Source organism: Archocentrus centrarchus, chromosome 2 (assembly GCF_007364275.1).
Source record: "Archocentrus centrarchus isolate MPI-CPG fArcCen1 chromosome 2, fArcCen1, whole genome shotgun sequence".
NCBI classification, from domain to species: Eukaryota; Metazoa; Chordata; class Actinopteri; order Cichliformes; family Cichlidae; genus Archocentrus; species Archocentrus centrarchus.
This window is the reverse complement of record NC_044347.1, coordinates 22,215,800-22,241,805: the sequence shown is the minus strand read 5'-3', so window position 1 is coordinate 22,241,805 and position 26,006 is coordinate 22,215,800. Positions and strand designations below refer to the sequence as shown.

At 40.6% G+C, this 26,006-nt stretch overlaps 1 protein-coding gene across 1 annotated transcript in view; it reads left to right on the top strand.

The window, feature by feature from the left end:
- The window catches only part of LOC115794817 (interleukin-1 receptor accessory protein-like 1), a 323,647-nt gene that overhangs the window by 124,995 nt on the left and 172,646 nt on the right, over nt 1-26,006 (top strand). The window contains exon 4 of the mRNA XM_030750478.1: nt 23,256-23,442. Within this exon, the coding sequence (XP_030606338.1) occupies nt 23,256-23,442 (187 nt within the window). The remainder of the gene's footprint in view (nt 1-23,255; nt 23,443-26,006) is intronic.

Below are 26,006 nucleotides of genomic sequence, written 5' to 3'. Positions count from 1 at the left end.
AGACTAGCTGCCACTGACAGGAACTTAAAATGCCTCCGATCTGCGTGTGTGAGAGCAGGCCAACATCAACAGACGTGTGCACGCTCAGATATTCTAAGCATGTACGCCTGTCTCCGTCACTCTCTCGGATTCTTATTTTATGCGCATACACGCACAAATATCTACACGTATTATGGAAATACGATGACGCACGTTCACGACACATACAGTACGGGAGTGGAGGGGAGCAGACGAGAGAAGAGTCTGTAAAACCGAGGTCAGCGCTCAGCTGTTTCAGACGTAACACCCCAAGGAACTCCGTCGTATGCGGAGCAAAAACATCTGCAGCGGCAGAGCGTGCTACTTACTGTACCGTGACACAAAACACACACACACACACATATGCGAGCAAATAAGTCATCTGGGACCTTGGAGGACACAAACTCACCAGCACTTAAGCCTATTAGCTATACAAAGTTTGCTAATTCCTTCCGTTTTATGCTGTGCAGACAGCCCAGTAAAAGCTGGTATGGCTAGCATGGCAGGAAGATCAAAAAACATAGTACAGTAGGTGTTTGGAATTGGTTCACCAGTGATCTGAATCTGTGCTTTGGCTTAATATCAATGAGGTGGACTAATCACAGTTATGATTTCGATTTCAACACTGGACAGAGAAGTTTGTTGCAGCTTGAGCCAATTTCTCTTTTCCCACTGAGAGTGCATCAAGACATCAGTGCCAAAGAATACCTTTTGGGCATCTCAGACACCTGACAGAAGAGCAGGCAGGGGCCCCTGTTATGGAACACTGTTTGTTTTGTTTTGTTTGTTTGTTTTTTGCTGTACAAAGAGACAGTAAACGGCAAAGGACAGGAAAAAGAACAACAAAGCAACTTGAAAATGACAGTGCAACTTGAAAAGTGAATAAGACTTAATATTTAGTTGCAAATCCTTTGCTTGCAATAACTGCATCAATCCTGCGACCCACTGACATCACTAAACTTTTGCATTCTTTGTGATGCTTTTCCAGGCTTTCACCACAGCCCTTTTCAGTTGTGGTTTGTTTTGTGGGGGTTACTCCCGTCAGTCTCTTTAGCAGGTAAAACATTCTGTAGGGTTTAAGTCTGACTAGGCCAGTCTAAAACCTTCCACTTCTGCCCCTGATGAATTCCTTTGTGTTTTGCATCTTGCTGCATGATGGAGCTCCCAATCAGTTTGGTTGATGCCATCTCCTTTGCCTGCAGGTATCAAATATACCTATTTCTCATGACCTCCTGGCTTACAGGAGTACAGTCAGAGTTGACTAACCATACTGTTCCTTGGATGCAAACCTACCTGGCACAGTGGACTGTTGCCGCGTTTCCATTAGTACCTACTCACTGTGGCTCAACTCAACTCGGCACAGTTTTTGTAGGCCAGGGTTAGTACTGGTGCTGGAAATCCTTGAAAATGCTTGGATTTTAATATTGTCCTTTCAAGGTTTGAAAAGTGCTTAGATTTTGGATATAGTGCTTGAAAGTGCTTGAAATTGTAACCACTTAAAAAAAAAAATCTGATTGAATAGTTTGCTTATGAAATAGAGAATTAAAATTAGTCGGAAAGTCTGAAATGAGAATCACTTCGCCTGAGCCTGGCCTGCACGGCTGCACATGATCCGTCAGTCAGTTTGTGACTTTGCCCCTCCCCCCCGAAGACAGAAAGTTTCCATTTTAATGTTTGTTGGCTGGAAAACTGCAAATTCCAATTATGGATGAGTAGAGTACGGAATTACATTTAGGTCAAAAGTCATGTGCGAGGAAAAAAAACATAATAAATAATGTCATTCCGCAGATTTCCAGCACCTGTACGATTCCTGATTTGTGTGTAATCTGGTGACTGGCGGCCGGCACTGTTGCCAACTTTTGTGTAAGAAAACTCGCTGTCGGCTGTCTCAAAAGTCGCTACAAGTTGCTAAAGGATGAATCGGGGGGGGTCCCCTCCCCTCCTCTCCCCTCCCCTCCCCTCGCCTCGGTGTTGAAGCAATGTCTGGGTAAATAGACTGTGGTGCACAGATTATATGTCAACAAGTCATTTACAACAATATAAATACCAGCAATAATTTTTTTGGCAAATACAGGAAATTGCTTTTTAGCACAAGACCGGCTATTCAGATGACAAATTGCTCCACTGCCACTGTGTGCAGTATGGTAGCATGTACATTTTGCATACATGCAGTGCAGTACAATGTTTAATAGATAGGAAAGAGTATATTGATACCAAGATTTCCAGAATTTTTCAACACCAGGATGTATTTTTAATAATTCCTATTGCATTAAAATACCAAAGAACCAGATGAAATTAAATATCATGATAACGGTCAAAATTTCTATGTACACTTTTCGGGAGGGGGGTCTAAAAAAGAGTACTCTTTGTACACGGGAAATGTTAATTGTTAAAGGCCCCTTAATGTGCTGGAAAATCTTGAAAATGGACCTTTTCCAGGATCAAATTCAAATAAAAAGTATTTGAATTTGATCCTGGAAAAGGTGTACAAACCCTGGTAGGCATTTCCATTAGGTCCTGGTACCAGGTATTTTTTTAGTACCTGCTCAACTGGGGGTTCCAAGTGATCCGAGGTTGAAGAACAGCATTCCACTGATTGGCCAAGGAATGTCATCACTAGCTGAGTCATGAGAGCGACTCCTTCACCAGAATCAATCGCACCAACCACTGGGAGGCTTGGTTTAATGCCCAGACAGATGGTTTGCAGCACTAGAGAGCCATCACACAGCATACATATTTTAATACTTAAAAATAATAACCTTCATCCATTAAAACATTGTACGGGCAGACTTAATAGCCCAGGACCAGTGCTTTATGCAAGGGAGGCATTCCTTTTTCAACACAAGACGGCTGCTTAACATTCTTTATTCCTATCCATCCGACACTCCCAAGGTGGTAGTGTCCCTTGACGCAGAGAAGGCTTTCGATAGGGTTGAATGGAACTATTGTTTTTTATTCTTCAGAAATTCGGTTTTTGTCCCAGGTTCATTTCTTGGATCCGTCTCTTGTATTCAGCTCCAATGGCATCAGTTCTAACCAATGGAACCCTTTCATCCCCTTTCCCTCTCCATCGTGGAACTCGTAAAGGGTGCCCTCTCTCACCTTTGTTGTTAATCTGGCAACGGAACCGCTAGCCATCTGGTTACGCCATCATCAGATATTTGAGGGTATTACGCGACCCAATTCTGTTCACAAGCTTTCCCTGTATGCAGATGATCTCCTTTATATATCTCCAACCCTATTCACTCACTACCTTCAATACTGGAAATTTTTCAACAATTTGGCAAGGTGTCAGATTACAAGTTAAATCTTCAGAAAAGTGAGTTGTTCCTGGTTAACACTGTAGCTTTTTCGCTTCCTTTAAATTCTTTCCCCTTTAAATTGCACATAGAAAATTTAAATATTTAGGCATTACTTTTACCCGCTAATTTAATGAGCTGTTTGATGAGAACTTTGTGCCCTTGTTTGGATCAGCTGCCATGAGCCTGGAAAAATGGGCCTCTCTCTCCCTGTCTCTTATTGGGCACATCAATCTAATTAAAATGAACATTCTGCCTAAATTTTTATATCTGTTTCAACATATTCCCATTTTGATAAGTAAAACCTTTTTTACTAAACTGGATAAAATACTGACTTCCTATATCTGGGGCAACAAACCTGCACGTCTGAAGATAGCATCTCTTCAACGTCGGAAGATGGAAGGGGGGCTGGCTCTGCCAAATTTCCGTAACTACTACTGGGCCTGCAACATTCAAAAACTTCTATATTGGACTACAGGTACTTTCCCCACCTCAAATACATCATGGATACAGCTTGAGCTATCATCTTCACAATACTCTCTTCATTCTTTAATTTGTTCCCAGCTTCCTATCCCAACTAAAGGGCTCCCCACCAATCCTGTCATTCACGATTCTTTCAGGATTTGGCTCCAATTTAGGAGGCATTTTGGCCTTCACAACGGCACTATTTTCACTCCAATTGTTAACAACCCTCAGTTCCTGCCGGCATGCACGGATGCAGCCTTTCAGTTATGGTTAGAGAGGGGCATTACGACCATCAACGACCTTTACATTGACAGAGTTTTTACATCCTTCCCGGTTTTGATGGAGAAGTTCTATTTTGTTTCTTCCAAATCAGACATTTTGTACGTCACCTTTTTCCTCACTTTCCCGGTCGCCCTCCTGAGTCTATGCTCGACCGTCTTTTTGCCTGTGAACCAGCTCAAAGGAGATTGATTTCCATCATTTACACCATCATCAGCTCTCCAGCTGCTGGCCTAGCGAATGCCCTTAAACTCACCTGGGAGCGTGACCTGGCAATGTCCATCTCTGATGAACAGTGGTCTCTTGTACTAAATAGGGTTTACTCATCCTCTGTTTGCGCTAGACACTGGCTGCTGCAATTTAAAGTGCTTCACAAACTCTAACTAACGCCAGACTAGCTAAAATATTTCCGGGTCACTCTGATGCATGTGCCAGATGTGGTCACTCACCAGCTAATCATTTACACATGTTCTGGTCATGTCCTAAACTATCAGCTTTTTGGTCAGATATTTTTACTACACTTGGTCGGGCACTGGGGATTACTTTAGATTTGGATCCCTCTCTAGCTTTTTTTGGAGTTTCCTTCGGCCCCCCGATCCCACCATCAAAGCAGCGCGTAGTGGCCTTTTCCACCCTGCTGGCCAGGTGTGCAATTCTTCTAAAATGGAAATGTTCCTCTCCCCCCACCCACAACTGGTGGCTTCATGAGATCCTGAATTGCATAAGCTAGAGAAGCTGCGTGCACTCAGGACAGGCTCTCTAAGATATTAACCAAACATGGCTGCATGTTCTCAGGCACATAGGGGAGTACAATATTATTCCAGATTAGTTGAGGGAGGTGAATGGGCGAGATTATCTCTATTTATATGTTTGTATTATTTATTTGTGATCAATCTAACTAACCTGGGTGATCTTCCTATTTTATTTTAATCTTAACTTATTATTTACTTTACCCCTTTTTTGTTTGTTTTGTTGTTTTTTTTTGTTTGTTTTGTTAATTGTATGTATGTGCACTTATGTGCATATATGTGTGTATGTGTGTGTGTGGAACGCAGGTGGGATGTGTAGAATGTTCTTGCGCTGTTTCTTTTCTGTTTATGTATCTTTATATGTTCCATAGGTTCCATTCATGTTTAATAATTCTCTTTACAATATAGGGTATAGGGGGTGGGGGCAACTAGTACCTTATTTGCCCGTTTTTTTTCAGTCTACCTGCCTATGTCAATGATGACTAGTTGCTAAATGTTGTTTATCTTTTCACTGTTCTTTGTCTTCTTAGTGTCTTTTTTTCCTTTCCCTTTTTATCTATTTTTGTAACTTTGCTATATTGAAAACTTTAATAAATAAAATTGGGAAAAAAAAAAAAAAACATTGTATGGGGACTTATGCACGATGATGATAGTAAAATGGCATTAGCTACCATTAGCTTGGCCTCTGTCTCATCCACTGTTGTGGTGTTTTGAGTTGCGTACAAATTACGTCAAGAGACTACTGCCTGCGTTGCTATATCGACTCTACCCACATTGATGGGGTACTCAATTGTAATGGAAACAAAAGAAGACCGCGGCGAGTCACGCTGAGTCGACCCACGCTCAGTAGGTACTAGTGGAAACGCAGCAATAGTTTTGCATTATGAGGCAGCTTCAACTCAGGCATCTCTGGTATAGCCAGAACAACAGGATTATTTTGGACAGTCTTTCAATAAGACAGATATACAGTGTATAACAGCCTACATCTCAGTCAAGATATTTTATTATTCAGTTGAATTGAGTGGAAATGCTTTTTATGAATCATATAAAAAAAGCTAGACTGAGTAATTGAAAGAGGGTTGGCAATGATGGCGTTATATTCATTTTGATCATCGTTATACAGCTGATCATTGATATGGGTAATGTGTCATTTACTCTTATTTCCCCTGTGACCAACCTGTAAAGATACTGAATACATACATACAATGCAGCAGACACTTATGAGAAGGCAGGGATCTTTTATAGGTGTAGCCTCAATGTCAGTTTAAGAAATAGGATTAAGACAGGGTTTAATGGCTTTAAATCAACACATTAGACTTGAAAGTCAAAAGTTATGAACACACAGATGTCAAAATGGACAAATGCAATATTGATAGGAAGTGAAAGTGCATGGATTTGTTTGTATAAAAATGAGAATAGCTTTCAGGTAGTGAAGCCAATGTGGAAGTACCTTAAATCTGCAGTCTTCCTAATGGCCAGCAGGGGGCTATTCCTCTGGCTGCAAAATCTTTGGTTGTTTAGAAGTCTAAGGAAAAACATAGCTGAAGCTTACTTCGTCCGTGACTCTGATAAGATGTACCTGACGAATTTAAAGGCCCAATCAGTAGTTTCAAGTCTTAATGAATATATCATGATGCTCACTTTTGTAAACCGTTTATTTAGAGAGAAAGTCTATCCTGCACCGTTGCATCAGCCCAATTTTAGTAGGTGGCTAATGTTTCACTTTTGACCCTGTCCACTGGTTCTGTCACGCTGCCACTGTCCCTGACTTATTAATGGGTTTCCTGCATGTCCTGCAGATCCTGGCCTGTATCCATTTAAGGGCAAATGGAGGGGAAGATAAAGCCTAAATTGCAGGTGTGAGTGACACCACCTAGCAACTATGTACCCACCAACCCTGTGCAGAAGGAACACACACGCATTCAAAAACCACTTCTCACTGTCCCAGGCCGCAGCCATGTGCCTGTATTAGTATTCGTGGGCAGGAGTGGCTGGTGATCTCTCAGGGAAGTGACAGTCAGAATGGGCCGTCTGGAACACTCTGTCATTCAGCCCCAGTCAGGGCCTGTCCAATTGATCCAGCCCAGCTGTCAAAGCCAATGAGAGATGCCAGACTAAGAAGCAGCAGGGACGGTTTGTACTGCCAGGGGTTATGGATGATGTATAATATAAGGATGGTGTTTGTTTTATAAGCTACCTGGCAGGAGTCGATCAGTTAGCTGTGGCTCTGTAGAATAATCTTTGCCGATACTTTTGTCGTGAACAGTGACGTCCAGATAAAACTTTAATGTTAAATTAATGGATAAATGTTCCAGTGAAACTTTGACCAAAAAATCTTTATCGGACACTAAATACATCTTTCAAAATCTGGAATTGAATAAAATACTATAATAATTAGCACCCTCGTCCATTGGCTATTAGATTAAACTTTCTTTGAGTAATTCTACGTATGTAACGCTTTAGATTTAATTTCACAATTAATTTTGCTTCGGCAGGTTGTTTTTATATTCAGTGAGTGTCATTAGTTGGCCAGAAATGGGAGTGTAGCAATTTTTATGATAGCAAAGGTCTCTAATCAATCATCATGGTTCTGTAGATGAGTAAAATCGGCACACATTTGTGAAAGCTGCATTTGCTGTTCTAAGCACGTGAGAGCCTAGACAATAGGCCCATTTACACAGCCCTAGGGGACTGCTGAGGAATGCTTGGAAAAAATGAGTATTCCCCAACTGGTTGCAAACTGTTGCTGGCTGTTGCTGTGAAATTGTTAACTAAATCCTCAAACGCAGACCTAGAAATCAGTCAGTGACCCCATGGTGACCACCTGTTATTAGCGAAAAATGTGTCTTCCCCGACTGGTTGGTGATTGCTTTGGTCGCTACCAGTTTGCCGCAGTTGCTTGTAGTTTGTACGGAAGATGCCGAATTGTCTTTAAACACCAACTGCAGTAGTGAAACCATAAAGAGTGCGGTGCAAACCACAAACAAACACCGTTTGCGTTCAAAGTAAAAGTTACATTTTTCCCGACATCTTCATTCAGAGATAAGATGCAACTTTTACTTTACAGGCAAAAGTTCTCGGTTTCTGGTTTGCATCAAATTGTCAAGTTTTACTTCTGCTTGGTGGTTAGTTGGTGAGTATTTGCACAGTATCATGCAAACTACAGGTGACCGTGGCAATCTGCTAGCAGTCAGGTGTTTTTGGTGCAGCACCCTCTTTGTGACCAGTTTCACCTAACACCAAGCAACCACTCGCCAACCAGTTGGTACACATATTTCCCTTGCAACCAGTGGTTTGTGGCTGAGGCCTTAAATGATGTGGTCTGTGAGACTGACTTGATAGGCAATGGTGCTCTGAGCGACATGTTCTTGTCCCTTTGGTATATATGCTTACACTGGCAATGTGTTTACAAAGATTGCTATCATATTTCAGTGTTTTCGAATTTTAATATTTAGCACAATTAGCATAACACACACGACAAAATGTATGCTGTATGGAAAAGTCATTTGTTTTGCAGGTATCTAGCAAAAGAACACTATTTTGTACAATAATTTTTTTTATTGCAGATGGTGCTAAATGACAGACTGTCAACATCATATATCTAAGATGCATGTGCTTGTATAAAATTTCGTAGAAATCCAACCATTACTTGAGATATTTGGTGTAGACCTCGATGGCAAACCATCAGACATAGTTAAAAATGTTTGAGGAAGAAATTTGTGATAAATTTTATCAGCAGATTATCCAAGAAACAAGTGCACTGCATGTACACCACAGCAGTGACTGATGGAAATAAATAAAATTGCATCTTCCAAACTACTACTTTGAGAGGTTATAAGAGAGTTGGTGCCAAAACAACTGGCACCCAGCAGCACCCAGGTGGGATTTTAATTAAATGTGTGATATGGATTTGCCAAGCTCCTTCATCCACCAGCCAGGGGTTATTGATGAAGCTCCCCTATATTCACTATTTTGTACACCTGTTTAGAGGTGGAGAGAGAGAGAGCGAGAGAGACCGCTCAGTCGACAGTGCTTGGACAGCCTTTTAGTTGGCTCTATGTGGTTTAGTAGAGGATGTTTTCCAACAGCCATTGTCTGATGATGTATGGGCTGCTGTTTGGGCTCAGGCCACCTTTCACACTGTGCTTTATTCAGCCTTGTGATGTGGCTCTGTGAACTTTGCCAGGTATTCACTGTGGACGTCTGATGATACAATGGTAGTGTCAAAGAGGAGTGCGTACTTGAAACCATTTTGGGGCCAGGCCCTGGTTAGTAATAGACTTTCATCTATAGAATAAATGCATTCAAATACCAATCTGTTTGAAACTTTTAAATGTGTAGTTTTTCACTGCAGTGATCCCTATTCAGACTCTCGCTTATAGTGTATTTGGTAGTAATGTGTCAGCAGATGGTTATAGCTTGTATAGCCATCAAGTTTCATCAACCCATAAGAAGACTATAGAAAAGAAATCTGTTACACGTGTATACAATTGACTCCACTGGTTGGAGTCATTATCGTAATGTAGATATCAGGACATTTGTTATAGCATGAATTTAAAGATTAAGTTATAAAACTAAATTCTCCTTGTATATTTAGTCACAGTCATTTTATTCTCTGACGCAGATACTCAAAATACCTTTAGCAATTCTAGTTGCTCCAAAGGATGCTGAGAACCTGTTCATTACTCATTCATTACTGTAATGGTAGTCAACAACCATTTGTGCTGTTTCCTATTTGGGTATTTGGTAGTTTATTTTTGTGTTGTTTCATGCTACAGAGAAGTAAAGGAGTTCCATAACACTGACTGTCGTTTTATCACCATTGTAGCAAAGCAACTGCATGGCCCGTGTTTAGATCAGGGTGACAAACATGACACTAACACCATAACTGGCCTACAAAGTGCTGGAAACATCCCTCAGAGATTTTGGTCCATATTGACATGATGGCATCACACCGTTGCTGCACGTTTGTCAGCTCCACATCCTTCAATCTCCTGTTCCACCATATCCCAAAGATGCTCTGTTGGATTGAGATCTGGTGACTGTGGAGGCCATTTGATTGCAGAGAACTCATTGTTCATATTCAAGAATGCAGTTTGAGATTATTTGAGCTTGTGACATGGTGTGTTATCCTGCTGGAAGCAGCCATCAAAAGATGGGGTACACTGTGGTCATAAAGGGGATGGACGTGGTCAGTAAACATAGAGTGCACCAAGAAAATATCCCCTACAGCATTACATCACCACCAGCTGATTGAACCATTAATACAAGGCATGGTGCATTCATCTTTCATGTTGTTTATGCCAATTCTGACCCTGTCATCTTAATGTCACAGAGAAATCAAGAAACATCAAACCAGGCAAAGTTTTTTCCACTTTTCTATTGTCCAGTTTTGGTGATCCTGTGTGAACTAAAGCCTGTGGTCCTGTTCTTAGCTGAGAGGAGGGGTCCCTGCTGTGGTCTTCTGCTGCTGTAGCCTGTCTGCTTTCAGGGTTTGATGTGTTGTGTGTTCAGAGATGCACTTCTCCGTACCTTGCTTATGACGAGTGGTTGAGTTGCTGTTGCCTTTCCATCAGCTCGAAGCTTGTCATCCTCCTCTGGCATCAACAAGGCATTTTCTCCCAGAGAACTGCCACTCAGTGGATATTTTCTCTTACAGATCATTCTCTGAAAACCTTAGATTTGTGTGGGAAAATCCCAGTAGAAGCAGCAGTTTCTGAAATAATCAGACCAGGCTGTCTGGCACCAACAACCGCCGGCCAAGTCAGTTAAATCACCCTTCTTCTCCATTCTGGTGCTTAGCTTGAACTTGAGCAGGTTGACCTGACCATGTCTACATTCCTAAATGTTTGCTGATGAGATTGACTCCTGATGTGATTGATGTGTTTTTTTAATCCAATTAGCAGTAGTGGTCAATTTCTACCTGGCTCCACATACACTTATTGAGTACGTTGGATTCTTTTTGTAAAAACTGGAATATTGGTTTAATTCTCTACGTCATGCATTTTCAGTCTAAGTCAATTTCATTGTCTGCCCTTCATACCGCTTCTGATTGGACGTTTGTCCCCACACTCGATTCCATTTGATTAAGCTGAGCTCAAATGGCTCCTGGCTACAGGGAGCGAAAGGAGAGAAGGTTGACTGTTGTATGGAAATTGTGCTGAAATAGCTTCAGAAAATGATTATGCAGAATTATTACATAATCTAACCTACTACCATTTGTCTGGCAAGATAGTAAGAGAAAATTGTCCTTACAGCATTGCATGTGAAGCTCTTATTGATGCACTCTCAGTTTCAGAACTAAGAAATGTCCACTGTGAGACAGCTCTACAATTAAAGGACAGGAATACAAGTAATATAGTGGAACTTTAAATTACGTACATTCGCTTTGGTGGGCATTCCATTTTTTTCATATCTTCCTGAACATTCCTGTTTGAAATTTGGGTAAAACCCAGTGTGCACAAGAACCCAGAGGGGGGAGAGGAGGTTACCAGAAAATAGAAGCTTGTGTGCTAGTGGTGGTGCAACAGTTACAGTGACTGCAGCATTGGGTCTGGTGGTAAATGGGTTTCAGTGAAGGTCAAAGAGGTCTGTTGGAGAAGGCTGCACAGCAGGAGGGCAGAGGAGAGTTTTTTCCTTCTGGCCCACAAAGCAACTCCAAATGGTGCTTTGTGTGACAGACTGTGATAAGTGGGTATTCTCCTCCAGGATGCCATGTAATTGGTACAGTATTATATCAAATACTAACTTCCTGACAGACTGTCAGAATCACACTAAGCACCCGATATCACCCATAAATATAACTTATTTAAGTGTTGCACTAAAGGCAATGCGTTAAATCAATGATTACATGGACTGTGGATATTAACATAATGCTTTAAATCTGTGATACTGTTGAAGGTAGGGTTCCTTGGGACCCCCTCCATCAGGTACAGAGCTCACTGTTCTGACAGCTAGCCAGTGTTTTACATTCTGAAAGAAGGCGGGGGTCACATCTGGTGTTATTTTCTGATTCTGAGGCTAATGGAGGTTGGAAGTGTTAAACCTTGTGTGAGAGTCTGGTGATCAAAGGGCATTCTGGAGCTGACTGTCTTCCTTTCGGTAGTTGTTTGCATGTTCAGTGCAGCTGGTTTAATCCTGCACTGTGGTAATTTTGTTCTAGGAAACCTCAATTTTTAGACTTTACAAGATTATTCAGGACAATCCGGGAGAAGAAATATGTGCAACACACTGTTTATATCATTGCAGTTGTTTTTATTACACACCGGGCAAAAAATTGGGGGGATTTTGTGTAGCTGTATCCTCTGTGTTTCTCCTACATGCCTACCCAAGTGTCCAGCCTCTTGGTTCTCTTGGACCTCACTGAGAGGAGAAAGTCATCAAACAGGATGCCAAACCATCGCCATCTGATAGCAGGGACACTGACCTTCTCTTCCTCATATCTGGTGGTGTGTTTTTTGGGGGTTTTTTCCCCACCAGACAAATGTCAGAAATCCCATTCCCTGAGCTCAGTCACTTTGGCACCACCAACAACTTTTCTTCCCTACTCCCTGCTTTCGCTCCCTCCCCAATGGACTGTGAAGCGAGACATCTGCAATACCACAGCTGTCAGTCAAACTGAGATATAGAAGAGAACTTGCACAGCTCAGCTGAATCCTAAAGGCGAGAGAATAATAGGAAACAGGCTGGGACCTGGTACAGAAACTTCATTAAAATTTCATAAAACCGAAAGAGTTCATTTGAATTTTACTTGTGCCACATATTGTGAAACATTTGACAAGATATTATCACAGCTGAACTTGCTTTTGTCAGAGTCATTTATTCTTCAAGCGAATGTATTAATTTGTTAGGTCATGTGTAACTCCAAAAGGAATATGAACTCTGCTTTGAGATTAGCCTCAACTACAGACTAAGAGACCTTTACCAAGACGTTTTGGGTTTGTCCTTTCTGCTGTTTGACTATGATTGGTCCAGAATGTAACAGAATATTCTTTACATTAACTCAAAATTTATTAGCTAACTGGTTTGCTAGCTAGCCAGCCATATGTAAACAATTCTTGAATCTTATTAGTGCAAAATGTTGAACCACAAAGTGCTTTTTCTAGAATATGTGGTGTTTGTAGAAGGGCTCCAAATTTGTTGAAGGGTGAACTGGATATTACTATAATACATAAAGTCTCTGTGTTTTGTTTCTTTGTCTGTGAGCTTTTTCTGGGCAATCAGGAGTTGAACAACCAAACTTTGCACGGAGTTACATCTTAGGCCCCTGAAGGTTTTTATGGCTCAGTCACACTAGGCAACCTACTCGCAACTAGGAAAAATTGGTGGTTGCCCAGTGATTGCATGAAACTTTTCCAGATTTGACGGTCAGTTGTAAAGTAGTTGTGTCAACCAACAAGTCACCCAGAAGCTGAGGGTGCATCACTGTCGACCTCTGGATGACCACTTTGCAATAGATTGAGGCACATCTTTTTCCAGTAGGACACCTGACTCAAGTGCTTGCCAGCTGGTTGTATTCTGGTTATATAAGGTTGCCATGCACCTGTGTAATTTTGCAGTTAAATCACCGTCCTTCAACAGCTACATCACTATTTATGGAAACATTTCTTCTGGTTATAGTTCTGGTTGGAAGTTAATGTGAATTTCTGTGTATGTAGTTGACAACAGATTTGCAAGAGCCTGCAAAAAAAATTGTGATTTTTGCTGGTGTGATAGTAATCGTTGTTACCACAATAATATATATTATTGCCAACTTGACCCTATTCAATCACAAACTGATAGCAGACAATGCTGTTTTTTTCACCGTCTTGATGCACCAAAGGCACTTTGACGATGGCAACTGTCTGTGAGTGGTCGCACATGCCTGTTTTTGAAGAAGCTTGCACATGGTCACTGTAAATTTGCTTGTGCCACGGTCTCCAACCATTGTTTTTTTTTAGTGTGACTTTAGCTTTATCTATATCAGATATGTCATCATTTTTTCTACAGTAGCAACCACCTAGCAATGGGCTAAAATGACCCAATTTAGATCCACAAAAGCTGAAGCATGCATGATATATCATGACGCCATCACTTTGCCTAACAGCCACCCAGCATTGAGCTAAAATGACCCATTTTTTGCATTCACACATCTGCCCACCCCTCTCTATATAAGTTTGCCAACAGCACAAAAAGGCCAAACGATACTGTAGCATGGACATGTACTTGTGGAAAGTAATATGTAGTGTAGTTAATTACATCTGCTGTTGCATAATTAGTAAAGCAGTGTAATTACCAGTTTAAGGTAATGAGTAATTACCTAGGCCTCCTTGTTACAGCGCAGAGGAAAATGATCCAGTTGTATCTGGAAAGCTGTCTCACCCCATGCCTTGCTTTGTTGCAAGTTGCAGGGAACATTTCTCGCTTACACCTCCCAAACAAAACTGCTTAGTTTGTTCAAAACCATAATGACATTCAGCAGCTACACACTACACCATCTCCCTGGAAACACTAATTTGCATTTTCTCACCAATGCAACCCATGCCCTCAGTGAAACAGCCCATTCTGGCAACAGCATTGCTAGTATGTGATGGTTAGTTTGTATTTGATATGCATAGCAGTATAGCTGCTCATACATTACACCCAGAGGGTCTAGGGACCAATGAATAAGGTCATGACGGATTTAGAAGAAGAATACAATGGAGACAAATTGTTTATGCTTGTTATGAAATCAGGTTGCTAGCATAAAGATGAGTTGAGGGTGTTGTGGAATGGAAAATGAGCTCCCTAAAGGCATCGGCTAGAAAATGACTGAGTAATGCGTTTGCACACAAGAGTGCTATTGTCAGTTTGAGACATGCTTACTTAAGGAAAGGCTTACAGGGATTCTCAGACTTGGTGGGAAATAAGGTCTTTGAATGGTGAATGTTGGTATTTGGGGTAAGGTGATTGTTTCTGCACGTACATTTTCATTATATTTACAGAATGAAGTTTATGGATGAGGTGTGAAGTAGGGCTGGAGTCAGCAGCCAATTATCCAAAACTATCAGGATATATTCCCCACACTGCAACCTCAATGCACAAAGAAATTCAATAGATTAATTCTTCTTGCTTAAATATATTCAGTTTGTGACATTTTCTTCCTTTTTGAGTTAATGAAACCATTATTTTGTTTTTAAATAACTTGAACTGTTAACAGTGGAAAATTATGAACATTAGCTAAAATATTATCCATGTTATTTTCTTTTTTGCCTTCATGTTAAAATAGGACAGCTACTCGCGACATCATGAGTTAAGAAGTTTAATGACTTGTACTGTGTTAACACAGATAAGTGCAGTGATTCTCTGTTTACTGTGGGGGGAAATAAGTTTGTTTTTTTGTTTTTGTTTCTTTTCTGTTTTGTTTTTTGACTAAATTTCAATGGGTATTATTCTCCATGAAAGGAAAACAAAAATAATGAGTAATTATCTAATTTAACAATCAGTAATAGCAGTATTTTTTCAGACAGTATAGCTATATTTGCCTAAAGTAATGGAATTGGAGTGCTATGGCTTTTGTGTAATTAACACATCAACAAAGCAAACTGATATTAACTGAAAATATATGACGGCTTTATACGCTTTTTTTTTTTTTTTTTTTTTTTTTAAAACTTAACTGCTTAACAATTCATAAACTTGAACAAACTGTTCCTTGTTGTTTGAGCTCTTTTTTCACACTTTTCTGGATTTACAGGGTACAACACTTAAAGTATCACGATACTGCCATAGATTAAAAGACCATCAACAGTATATCACAAAATATACCCCTCTAATGGTCAAAAATTCCCCCCTGTACCCCAAGACTGTTTGCTGCATTACATTTGTAATTGAATCCTCAAAAATTGAAGAAAAAAGAGTAATGTATGCATGCTACACACACAAGGGAAACAGTGATCGGAGACCGTGGCATGCCCAAAATTATTGTGATTGTGTGTGCAATGAACTTGTTCCCTTTGACTTGGTTGCTTGAAGACAATCATTTGTAGTCAGTTGCGGACTTTAATCAATTTTGATGTATCAAGACGGAGTTGGTCTGCTGACAGTCTGTTATCAGTTTGAGACTGAATGGAGTCAGTTGCATGCAGTTGCATGCAGTCTGTGTATAATCCGGCAATTAATTGACATAAATCAGTGAAAATTGCACATCTGGTGCCATCTACCTACACAGAAATTCACCTGCCTACCACCTCAGGTACAATACTTAGATTCAGAGTCCAATCTGAACCTCGTGTATTCGAAACAGAATTCTGCTGGATCGCAACTGCAAATTGACATTCACTCAGCAACCTGCTTTTATATATGAATACAACCAGAACATCCGGTGGGTGACCAATTCAGTCGAGTCCCCTATTTGCAAAGAGACACGTTTGCAGACCAGTTGCGCACATTGGCGCAGACTGACTCAGGTTGAATATGTTGCCAATCTGAGATTATAAATTTGATGGCATTATTTGCAAACCTTGTCACTCTGAGTCTGAGCCCGAGTCCACCAGTGTTTACTAGTCCCAAGGAGGTTGATGTCCAGTTTCACTGTATTGTGGCTAAGCCATAAAGAATAATGGAAATCCATTATCTGACCTGAAAACACTTACGTTAACCGTTCCTTACTGGTGGACCAAGCTTTTCTTCAATAAATCTTCACTACATTATTTACTGTATTTTCTGTAGCCATGATTTTTTTTTAAAGTTAATGTAGCTTACTTTACTGCTATATATATTTAAAAAATAGCTATTAAAAATAAGGTATCACATTAGACTGCATAATGAGCCACATAATGTGATATAGTTGTATTTAAGTTCAGTGGTGACTATCCCTTGTCTTGTTAGCAGTGCACAATGCAGAGATACTGCTTCTCTATTGTTTTTTTTGTGTTTTTGTATGTGCATGCTTTTATATGTGGATACAAGTGTGTAGAGAGATGCAGGCATGTGTTTTTTCACAGCATGGCAAAACTAATTATCCGCGAGGTGTGCATTCCTCTCTGAGAAATTGTGTACTACAAGACAAGTGAGTAAAGGGCGGCTAGGCGGGTGGATGCAGAGACAGAGACAAACCACAAGCAGAGAGAGAGAGAGAGAGAGAGAGGGAGAGAGGAGGTGGATGGCTGTAATTGAGGAAGGACTCCGTTGTTCCAGCATGGCAGGCAAGTGCCACACTCTTAGACAGGGGCTAGTAGGAGCAAGTTGGCCCACAGTCAGATTTGGGTAGCCGAGGTGCTTAATCATCCTGGGCTTGGTGCTAGATTTGAACAGGTGATTTATGAGCAAGACGCTACAGGTAGGAGCCCCAGTCTTCCCACTGCTCACTGTGCCTTCGCTCTGGCCATAAATAATACAGGACTATAAAATCCTGATTTAGGATACTGGGCCGGCTCCATCTTGGTCTGGGTTAATCTTGATTTGGTGTGGACAGGGTAGGTAGTGCAATGCACCTGGGGGCTGACACAGATGACAGTGTGTCATGGAAACTTTTGTGCACAAGCTATAGTTCACATCTATATTCAGACTTATAATACCAGCATCTGAGTCTTGCTTGGTGTCAAGTTTACTGACCTGCAGTGTTCGCAGACTTGTACATGTTTGCTTTGAGAGCTCTATTTAATTTTTTGACCTTTTTTTTTTTTTTTTTTTTTTTTTTTTTTTTTTTTTTTTTCCTGCCTTATCTACAAAGCCATTGCCTATGCCACTTCCAGCCTTGCTGATCTCTGTTAACTGTGCTCTACACATCTGACATGCCAACATAAATTTGTAATGTTTAACGGTGAGACTGTGGATTGTCTTTGAAATTCAGTGACTCGTAGCAATGACAGGTGGATAATGGTTAGGGATGCAGAGTGGGAAACTTTCAGGTGTGTGATTGGGGTAAAGGACCCATCCATCTTCTTCCACTTATCCTTTTCAGGGTCATGTGGGGGCTGAAACCTAGCCCAGCTGTCATAGGTGAGAAGCAGGGTAACCCTGGACACCAGTCTGTCGCAGGGCTAACAAAGACAGACAGACAGCCATTCACACCTATGGGGAATTTAGTATCACCAATTAATCTAACCCCACTAAGTGCATATCTTTGGACTGTGGGAGGAAGCCAGAATACCACGCAAACACAGGGAGAACATGCAAACTCCACACAGAGAGGTCCCAGCCGAGGTGGAAATCAAACCCAGGACCTTCATGCTGTGAGGCAGCAGTGCTAATCACTGCACCACCATGCTGCCTGGGCAAAAGATATTACTGACTGATTATATGAAAGGGTGGTAAATACATTAGAGGGATACCCATGAACCACAAACCTCCTCTATAGTGACCAAACACTATAAAGCAAATGAGCCCATAAACTCATCAGGAAAGTTTGACTGGGGACATGGGTCAGGGGAGCCTAGGGCTCTTTCTCCAGATACTTCTTTTCAGACCCAGGAGGTATATCTGCTACAAAATACATGCACAACAGCAAATCACTTTTTATTTAGATAGAACTTCTAGATAAAATTCGCTTCACAGGAACCAGTATCCAGTGTTGACATGGTATAATGGGAAGGTGCGCAGTAACTAAGGTGGAAATCCATAACCTTGATTTGAAAATGCTTCAGCATGAGTAAAAGAATTGTACTTACCACAGAGCTAAGAGGGAAACGAAGAAAAATACGTCAGGATCAGGACAGTTAGAAAACTCTGGATTTCTTGTTCTGCATGTCTTTTGAGATCAGTTTCATTGTAGCTAGCTTGGAGATGATATCTTTACAGTTAGTAGTTATTAATCAACACTGACACATAAACAGCATATCAATCAAATCTGTGCAAGTGAAACAAGCCAGAACTTTTCTTCACATTATGGTTGATTGTAGGTGTCACAGTAACCGTGCATTGACACCAGCTGTGACATTTAAAAATGAAATGTTTCTATGTTTCTATTGTCAGTAATGCAGATATGATATCACGGAGCTGTCATTTTCCATTTTGCATGCTTTTCTGTCTCACTTGAGTTTTGAAAATGTGCCAAAATAGAAAACAATAAATAAAGTTGTAAGTGAATTTGACTTTCACCACAATAATCAAAGTGAAAACTGATATGTGACAGCCTCAGTCTGAACACATTTTCACTGCATTACTGTCATCAAAACACCTAAACAAGGAAATATCAAATGAACAGTCATTCTAGTTGAGCTTCAGAGACTTGAGTAGTCTATTCAAGAGAGCATGCACCTTTAAGGCAACACATTTACTTAATATTATTCTTTTTTCATCTTAGGCTCCAATCACACAGGCCTAGACACTGGTTTGCCACCACCTGGCAACCACTGGTCATTATGGAGAAATGAGTATTCACTGACCAGTTCTGTGGTTGCTGGCAGTCCCTGTGAAATCAGTGGCTAAAGTAAGTCCCAGTCATGCAGGCCTTAGAGACCAGTCAGTGACCCCTGGTAGCTACCAGTCACTAGGGAAACATATGTATTCCCTGACCAGTTAGCAAGTGGTTGCAGGAGGGTTGCTTGTTGTCACTAGGTGAAATTGGTTGTAAGGAGGTGCTGCATCAAAAACCTCCTACTTTGTTTGCTAGCAGATTGCCACGGTTGGCCATAGTTTGCATATAATATGCCTGCAAACAGTAAAAAATATTCGCAAAGTGGTAGTGAAACACTGAAGAGTGCGATGAAAACTGGAAACAGACCGCTCGCCTTTAAAGGAAGTTTTGAAAGGTGTTGGTTGCAGTGGTTATGCACAACTCTTACTTTGCAGGCAAAGGTGTGTCGCACTTTTTCAAGATTCAAGATTCTTGGTGGTTGGTTAGCAAGTGTTTGCAGACATGTCAGTCTTCCATGCAAACTACAGGCAACCACGGCAATCTGCCAGCAACCAAACACAAGGAAGTTTTTAATGCGGCACCCTTTTTGGGACCAGTTTCTAATAGCGACAGCCGGCAACCTCTGCCAAACACTGGCCGACCGGTTTGGGAATTCATATTTTTCCATAGTGTCCCCCCCCCCCCCCCAAAAAAAATCTGAAACTTAGATTTCTCATTGCTTTAAACTTAAATTGGCACATGTGGAGCCAGGCTTGCTCTTGAATGTGGTATATGACAAACTGGTACTGAAAAGGCATGTCATAAATGACCTTCATCATTTCAGTTTTTACCCACATTGCTCATGCTTAATTTTCACACAGAGCTAAGCTATTTAAGTATTCAAGGCAATTTTTATCTCTATAACAAGTGGCAGCTTTCTAGCAACCTCATTAGGACTCTTTAAAAGGATGGTTTTGTGTTGACTTGATCATCCTGTTTCAATTCAGACTCTGTTTAGGGTTGTTTTATTACTTGATCAAAACTCGTCTTAATCAGTTATTACGGTAGAATTTAACTGTAATTGTAGTAACAATCCTCTATACAGTACATTCAGACAAATTCTGTCCTGCTTACTGAGAATTCCAACTTTCCAACAAAAAAGAGCATTGATGAAGGACGTGCATCCATCACTCAGGATGCTGGATTGAATTTTCCTCTGGATGTTAATGAGATAGTTGGAAAACTTCCAGTGACAATTTTTCTAAATAGGCTGTTACTGTTAGATTTTTCAGTAGTTTCCAAGCTGTTGTATTTTAAAATGACTAAGTAGTTTCAGTGTTGTTTAGAGACGGTGGTAAGTCATCTCACATAATACAAAAAAAGCCTATTTTTATGAGGTCTGTTGTTTTTATTGCAGCATAAATTGTACCACAAAACATCTGTACCAAGGTAAACCTCAGCCATCTCTATTTAAATGCTAATAGCAGCCTGAGGTAAGACCTTAATGTTACTGTACAGCATATCAGCAGCCTATATTAAATCTCTTAGGGTTAATACCTGCGATGGGTTCATTTCACTGCCAGTAATGATATTGTCTCAAGGTAACCTTTAATCAACCTTTGGACTTTTTTGCCTTGCGGTGTCTGCTTCAATTCTCCAACAACCTTATTGTTACTTGAAAGTCAGCTGTAATAAATCGTCAATTATTTCATCATGCAATTTATATTGGAGAGGAGTTACTTTAATTAAGAGATTCATTAAGTTAGTTCATTAATTTCCCCACAGGTGCCCTGGATTCTCCCGAGAATTTCAAATCAATTCCGAGGCCTATTATTTAATATCAGATGGAAGAGCTGCTGAGTAAAAGGGCAGGTTCAATGTGGTTTCATCTTCGGGTGGGTTATTCTCAGTCAATAAATGAAATTAAAAATATATGTATCTAATGGTTAGGAAGGATTTCATATACATTTAGCTATTAATTATCCTCTTAATTCAACCACAGCAAAATCCCATGAGCATATTCCAATAAAGTGAGGTATTTTCCACAGTATGTCAGGCATAATCTTTTCTCCAGGCTGCTTAACTCCAAACTGACCATTACACATAATTTCACTGAATTTGCTGCATATTGCATCCCAAGTCCTCTGCCTGCCCTCCAGCTGTATACCATAGCTGTCAGCCTGGCTCTTCTCTGGGTTGATGTATGCAGGATGCTATCTATCATTGCCACGACATTGCATATCCTCTTCAGTCTGACACATTTGACAGGCACTCTCACCCATTAATGCCATGGTATCACCTAGCTTGTTATCACTGTATCCACAAGGAGTATACATTGCGTAGTATACAGTTGAGTCTCCAGTGTGCCGCAGGAGGATAATTTTCCTGCACACTCCTTTGAACAGGCGTCTTGAATATGACTGTACACATGCTGAGTGGAGAGTCAAGAGATCGTCCGGCTCTCGAGGCTCAAAAGGCGTCATGATGGATGTGAAATGTTGGAAAGACATCGTAGGACAAAGTGTTGGCCCGCACCATCGATCACTCATGCGGAGCAGATGACACAATTCTCTCTCTCTCACTCTCACTTCCAGCCGGCGAGTTTATCAGCTCTGCCCAGAATATTTAACAGGGAAGAGAGCGCACCCGTGGGATCTCATTTGCACAGGTGTCCATCTGGTAGAAGTTGTCTGGGATAATCTCCACATCATGTCACATTTGCATCCAGGCTTCGCAACAGTGGCACACTTACTGTAAGAGGAGCGCGCGGAGCTGTCCAGTTCGAGGGGGCCGCGGGATTGTTTGCAGACACTGTAGTGAAGACCAGTGTGTTTTGTACTAATCCACGAGGCAGCTAATGCCTCGCAATTATGTAAGGATTTAACATGTTTGTAATTGTTTGTTGGTTCAGCTCAATTTGTGTAACCAGCTTTAGTTAGAAAATTAGCTGTGAGATTTTCCTAAACACTGCCAATTTGTTGGTCTTTTAACCAGGAGGGATTTGCTGCAGTAGGGCTGGAGTACTTGTCAATTGTGACAGTCTTATTAGCCAGTTTGGGCAAAGAAAAGGTGCTCCTATTGAATAAATTGATCATCAAGGACCTTTGCTTCTGTTCCCCTCCTTTAAATAGCACAACTTTCACAGTGAATCAATGGGTTCATCGATTCTCAAGTTGTGTTAAGAATTACTCGAGCAGCAGATCCAATCTCAAAATCGCTGTCCCATTAATGACACAAAGAGGATCACTGTATATACTTAGCATCTGTATCTTTTCTTCTCATGGGGCTGTGGCGCAGCACCCACGTGGGTCCGATGAGATCTGATCAGGATCTAAGCTTCTGCACATACAGTGCACATGAGAATGCTCGACTCACATTTAAACACAAGCGAGGGGCGGCACAAATCACTGAAGGTGCACCGCAATACCGAGCAGTAAAATGAAATGTTTATTCCACCGTGGATAAATACTCAGTACCCAGGCAAGCATGTAGTCTCCAAACATTACAAGTAATCTCGCATTTTACGCCGTCTCTCCCTTGCGTTATAAATTCTCTTCTTTATGTATATGACCTGAGCAGTTACAGTACATCAATTGTAACAAGTAATTTTCTGCTAGCTCGCACTGTATCTGCTTAATGTATGAAAACAAAAGGCTCTATCAATCTTCAAGTGCTGTTGACATTCAAAAGCTCTGGCTCCATATTACCACCCATTGGCCTTTCATATGTACATGTTTATTATGATTGTGTGTATATATATATATATATATATATATGCACACACATATTTTGTGTCATAACACAAAAGTTTAAAGGGAGAGGCACATTATGCATGACTGATTTTCATACCTCGATAGATGAAAAACATTGTTGGAAATCAGTAATTATTCAGCATAAAATGAAGGTTTTCCTTTAAAAAAAAAAAAAAAAAAAAAAAAAATTGGTTTCTCTGCAAGAGGTTTTTCTGTATCTCCTTCTGCTGCATTTAATGATTCACATTCAATCCCAGGAATTAGCCTTGCAGAGTTTTTGATTGAGCAGCCCAGAGATGGACCGCTGACAGCTTTTCTGCACAGCAGCTGGCAAGACTTCAAAAATGATGTGAACCCATTTATTACACTAACCGATTTGTTAACATTTTATCATTTGCAGGAACTCCACGTATTGCATGAAGGTGTCCATGTCCCTCACAGTGGCGGAGAATGACACAGACCTGTGCTACAACTCTAAAATGAGGTTCTTTGAAAAGGCAGAGCTAAGCAAAAGCAAAGACATCATCTGCCCAGGCATTGAGGATTATATACAGCCAGGAGTGGAGCCTGAAATCGTGTGGTACAAGGTATGATTCAACTTTTTATTAGCTATGACCTACTAAATTTAGCTTTAAATAGTAAATTTTGGAACATTAAAAAAAAAATCAACAAATATTGCTTGCTTCCTGTGTTTTGAATCTGGCGGAGAGTGGGGAGGCCCGCAGTGTCACTGACCTGGGCAGACCTTCTGTGTCCGTCAGGCTACTTTGCCAGAGCTCGTAGGTGCAGCTCAGGGGCCAATTTATCAATGTGAAGGTGTGCTGGATTAGGGTGGCCACATCACTTTTCCCACAGAACCAAATTAAAATAGCAGATAATGCCAGTGGGATCAACACCCTCCAGTTCATTGGCTCTCACTTTGTTGTGGGGCTATTGAATTCTGCAAGGCCAGCCCACAGTGCCCCAGTTTCCTTTGCCTCAGGTGGCCCGAAAGGCTGTTTCTGAAAGTCCATACTTAGTTCATGCTCACCACACTACGTAGCATTAAGGCTATAGAGGGAGGAAAATAAGAGTCATGAAGGCCATGTTGTACTTGAGGTTGTTTTCTGTGTACAAGTGCACCTGGCTCCTATTTAATGTTTACCAGCTAGCTATTCACAGCTTTTAACTGATCAGGTAACTATAATCATTGACTGAAACTGAAAGCTAGTCACTTTATTACAAGCTGAGCTGGTAGCTCAGTTAAGACACAGTAGAGCCAACAGTCGTGACCAAAGGAGTCAAGAAAATCCAAAAGACTGAGGCAGGTCCAAGTTAACGCATAAAAACCACTTAACTGATCTGCTGGAAGTCAAACATTTAGAATGGAGATTTGCACCTTATTGAAATATATTATACATAGAGAGCAGTTGCATATACATAATGAAAACTCTAATGCTTGGTTTCATACAGTCACTCAGACCCAGAGACTGGTTTGGTAACCCAGTGTTCATGACCAGTAACTAAAGGAAAATGGATATTCCCCAGTTGGTTGGCAAGTGGTTCCCGGGATGTTTGAATGCTGTCCTTTGGGTGAAATCAAAAAGAGGTATAACATTGCTGCACTGGAAACCTCTTTGCAATTGCTTTGTGGTGCTTGCAGATTTCCACAGTTGACTGTAGTTTCTATGGAATAACTCAACTCAAAAAAAAATTTTTGTTATCATCTAAATCAGCACATTTCAAAGGTCTCCGTTTCTAGTTTGCATCACACTTTTTCAAGTTTACTGCTCTGTGGTTAGTTAGCGAGTGTTTTTCAGACAAGCCTGTGTCTTCCATGCAAACTACAGGTGGTTGTGGCAATCTACTAGTAACCAAAGCAATTGCAAGGAGGTTGTTGGTGCAGTACCCTCTTTGCAACTGATTTCAACCCAGTGACAGCCAGCAACCACTCACCAACCAGTTGGGGAATACACATTTTTCCCTAGCAACCAGTGGGTGCTAGGGAGTACCAACCAGTCTCTAGGCCTGTGTGACTGAGGCCTAATATGGTGGGTAGAGGTGGGTGGGACCCACCTTCTGTTCAAAATTTCTGTTTACGAGGGACATCGAATATGTAGAAAACTGGTTTAAAATAGAAGGAATGGAGCTTTAAATGGCTTGTTTCAGAGAGTGGATACTGAGTGGTTGCCACAGTGTCAAAACTGGGAATCATGCAAAGCTACCCTAGTTAAGAGTCCAAGATTAAAAAAATTTTTTTTTTTAAATGTGGAGCTGAAAATGAGCAGAATAGGTCCCCTTTAATGAGCCTATTAAGTTAATATTGTTTTTCTAATTTAAGACCAATTTAGAATGAAAGGTAGAAATACAGAGCATTAGATCAAACGAATGTAATGTAGACCTAGACAATAAATGTAAATATTTTATTAAACTGATGCATATTTTTCCAAATGACAGGCAAATTGAATATGTCATTTGGCCTCAATGTGCTATTTTGACGGTTACGGCTTTGATGCTGAAATAATTTCCTGTTCACACTGATTGCCTCTGATTGGCTCCAAAGGTGTTACCAAGCAACCCTAGCAAGTACTGTTGATGCAACCCAATGAAGTCAATCCTAAAATCACTAAGAATTTACACAGGAACTTACAGATAAACCCAGTAATGATTGTACAAATAGGTGGTGCAGCTTAATTTGGTGCTGCAGTCCTGGCTCAGAATGATAAATGCACAAGCACCCAGTCTCATACATCAGAGTTTAAAAGAATATCCGTATCACAACAACAGGAGCTCGCTAAAATAATGTCTGAAATCTGAGAAAGTTTGTGATATGATATGAGGTCTCTCTACCATAAAGCTGCTGGAATATTTTATTACTTACAGAGGTTGTCTACAGATTTTAGCTTCTTTTTTTTATGTGTTATACTTTAAAGCTGAGATTAAATCTAACCGATATGGAAGTGAAAATGTGGTAAACTTGAATATAATGATTTATATATTTGAGCATTAAAAAAACCCATTAGGGCCAGTCGTCATATAACTGTGATGTCAAGTAATTTAAATTAATACAAATAAACATAATAGCCAAAGGAGATCAGTAAAATCAAATAATACACAATATAATAAAAAAATTAATGGAACACACATCAGATCTCAATGGGAAAAGAATTTG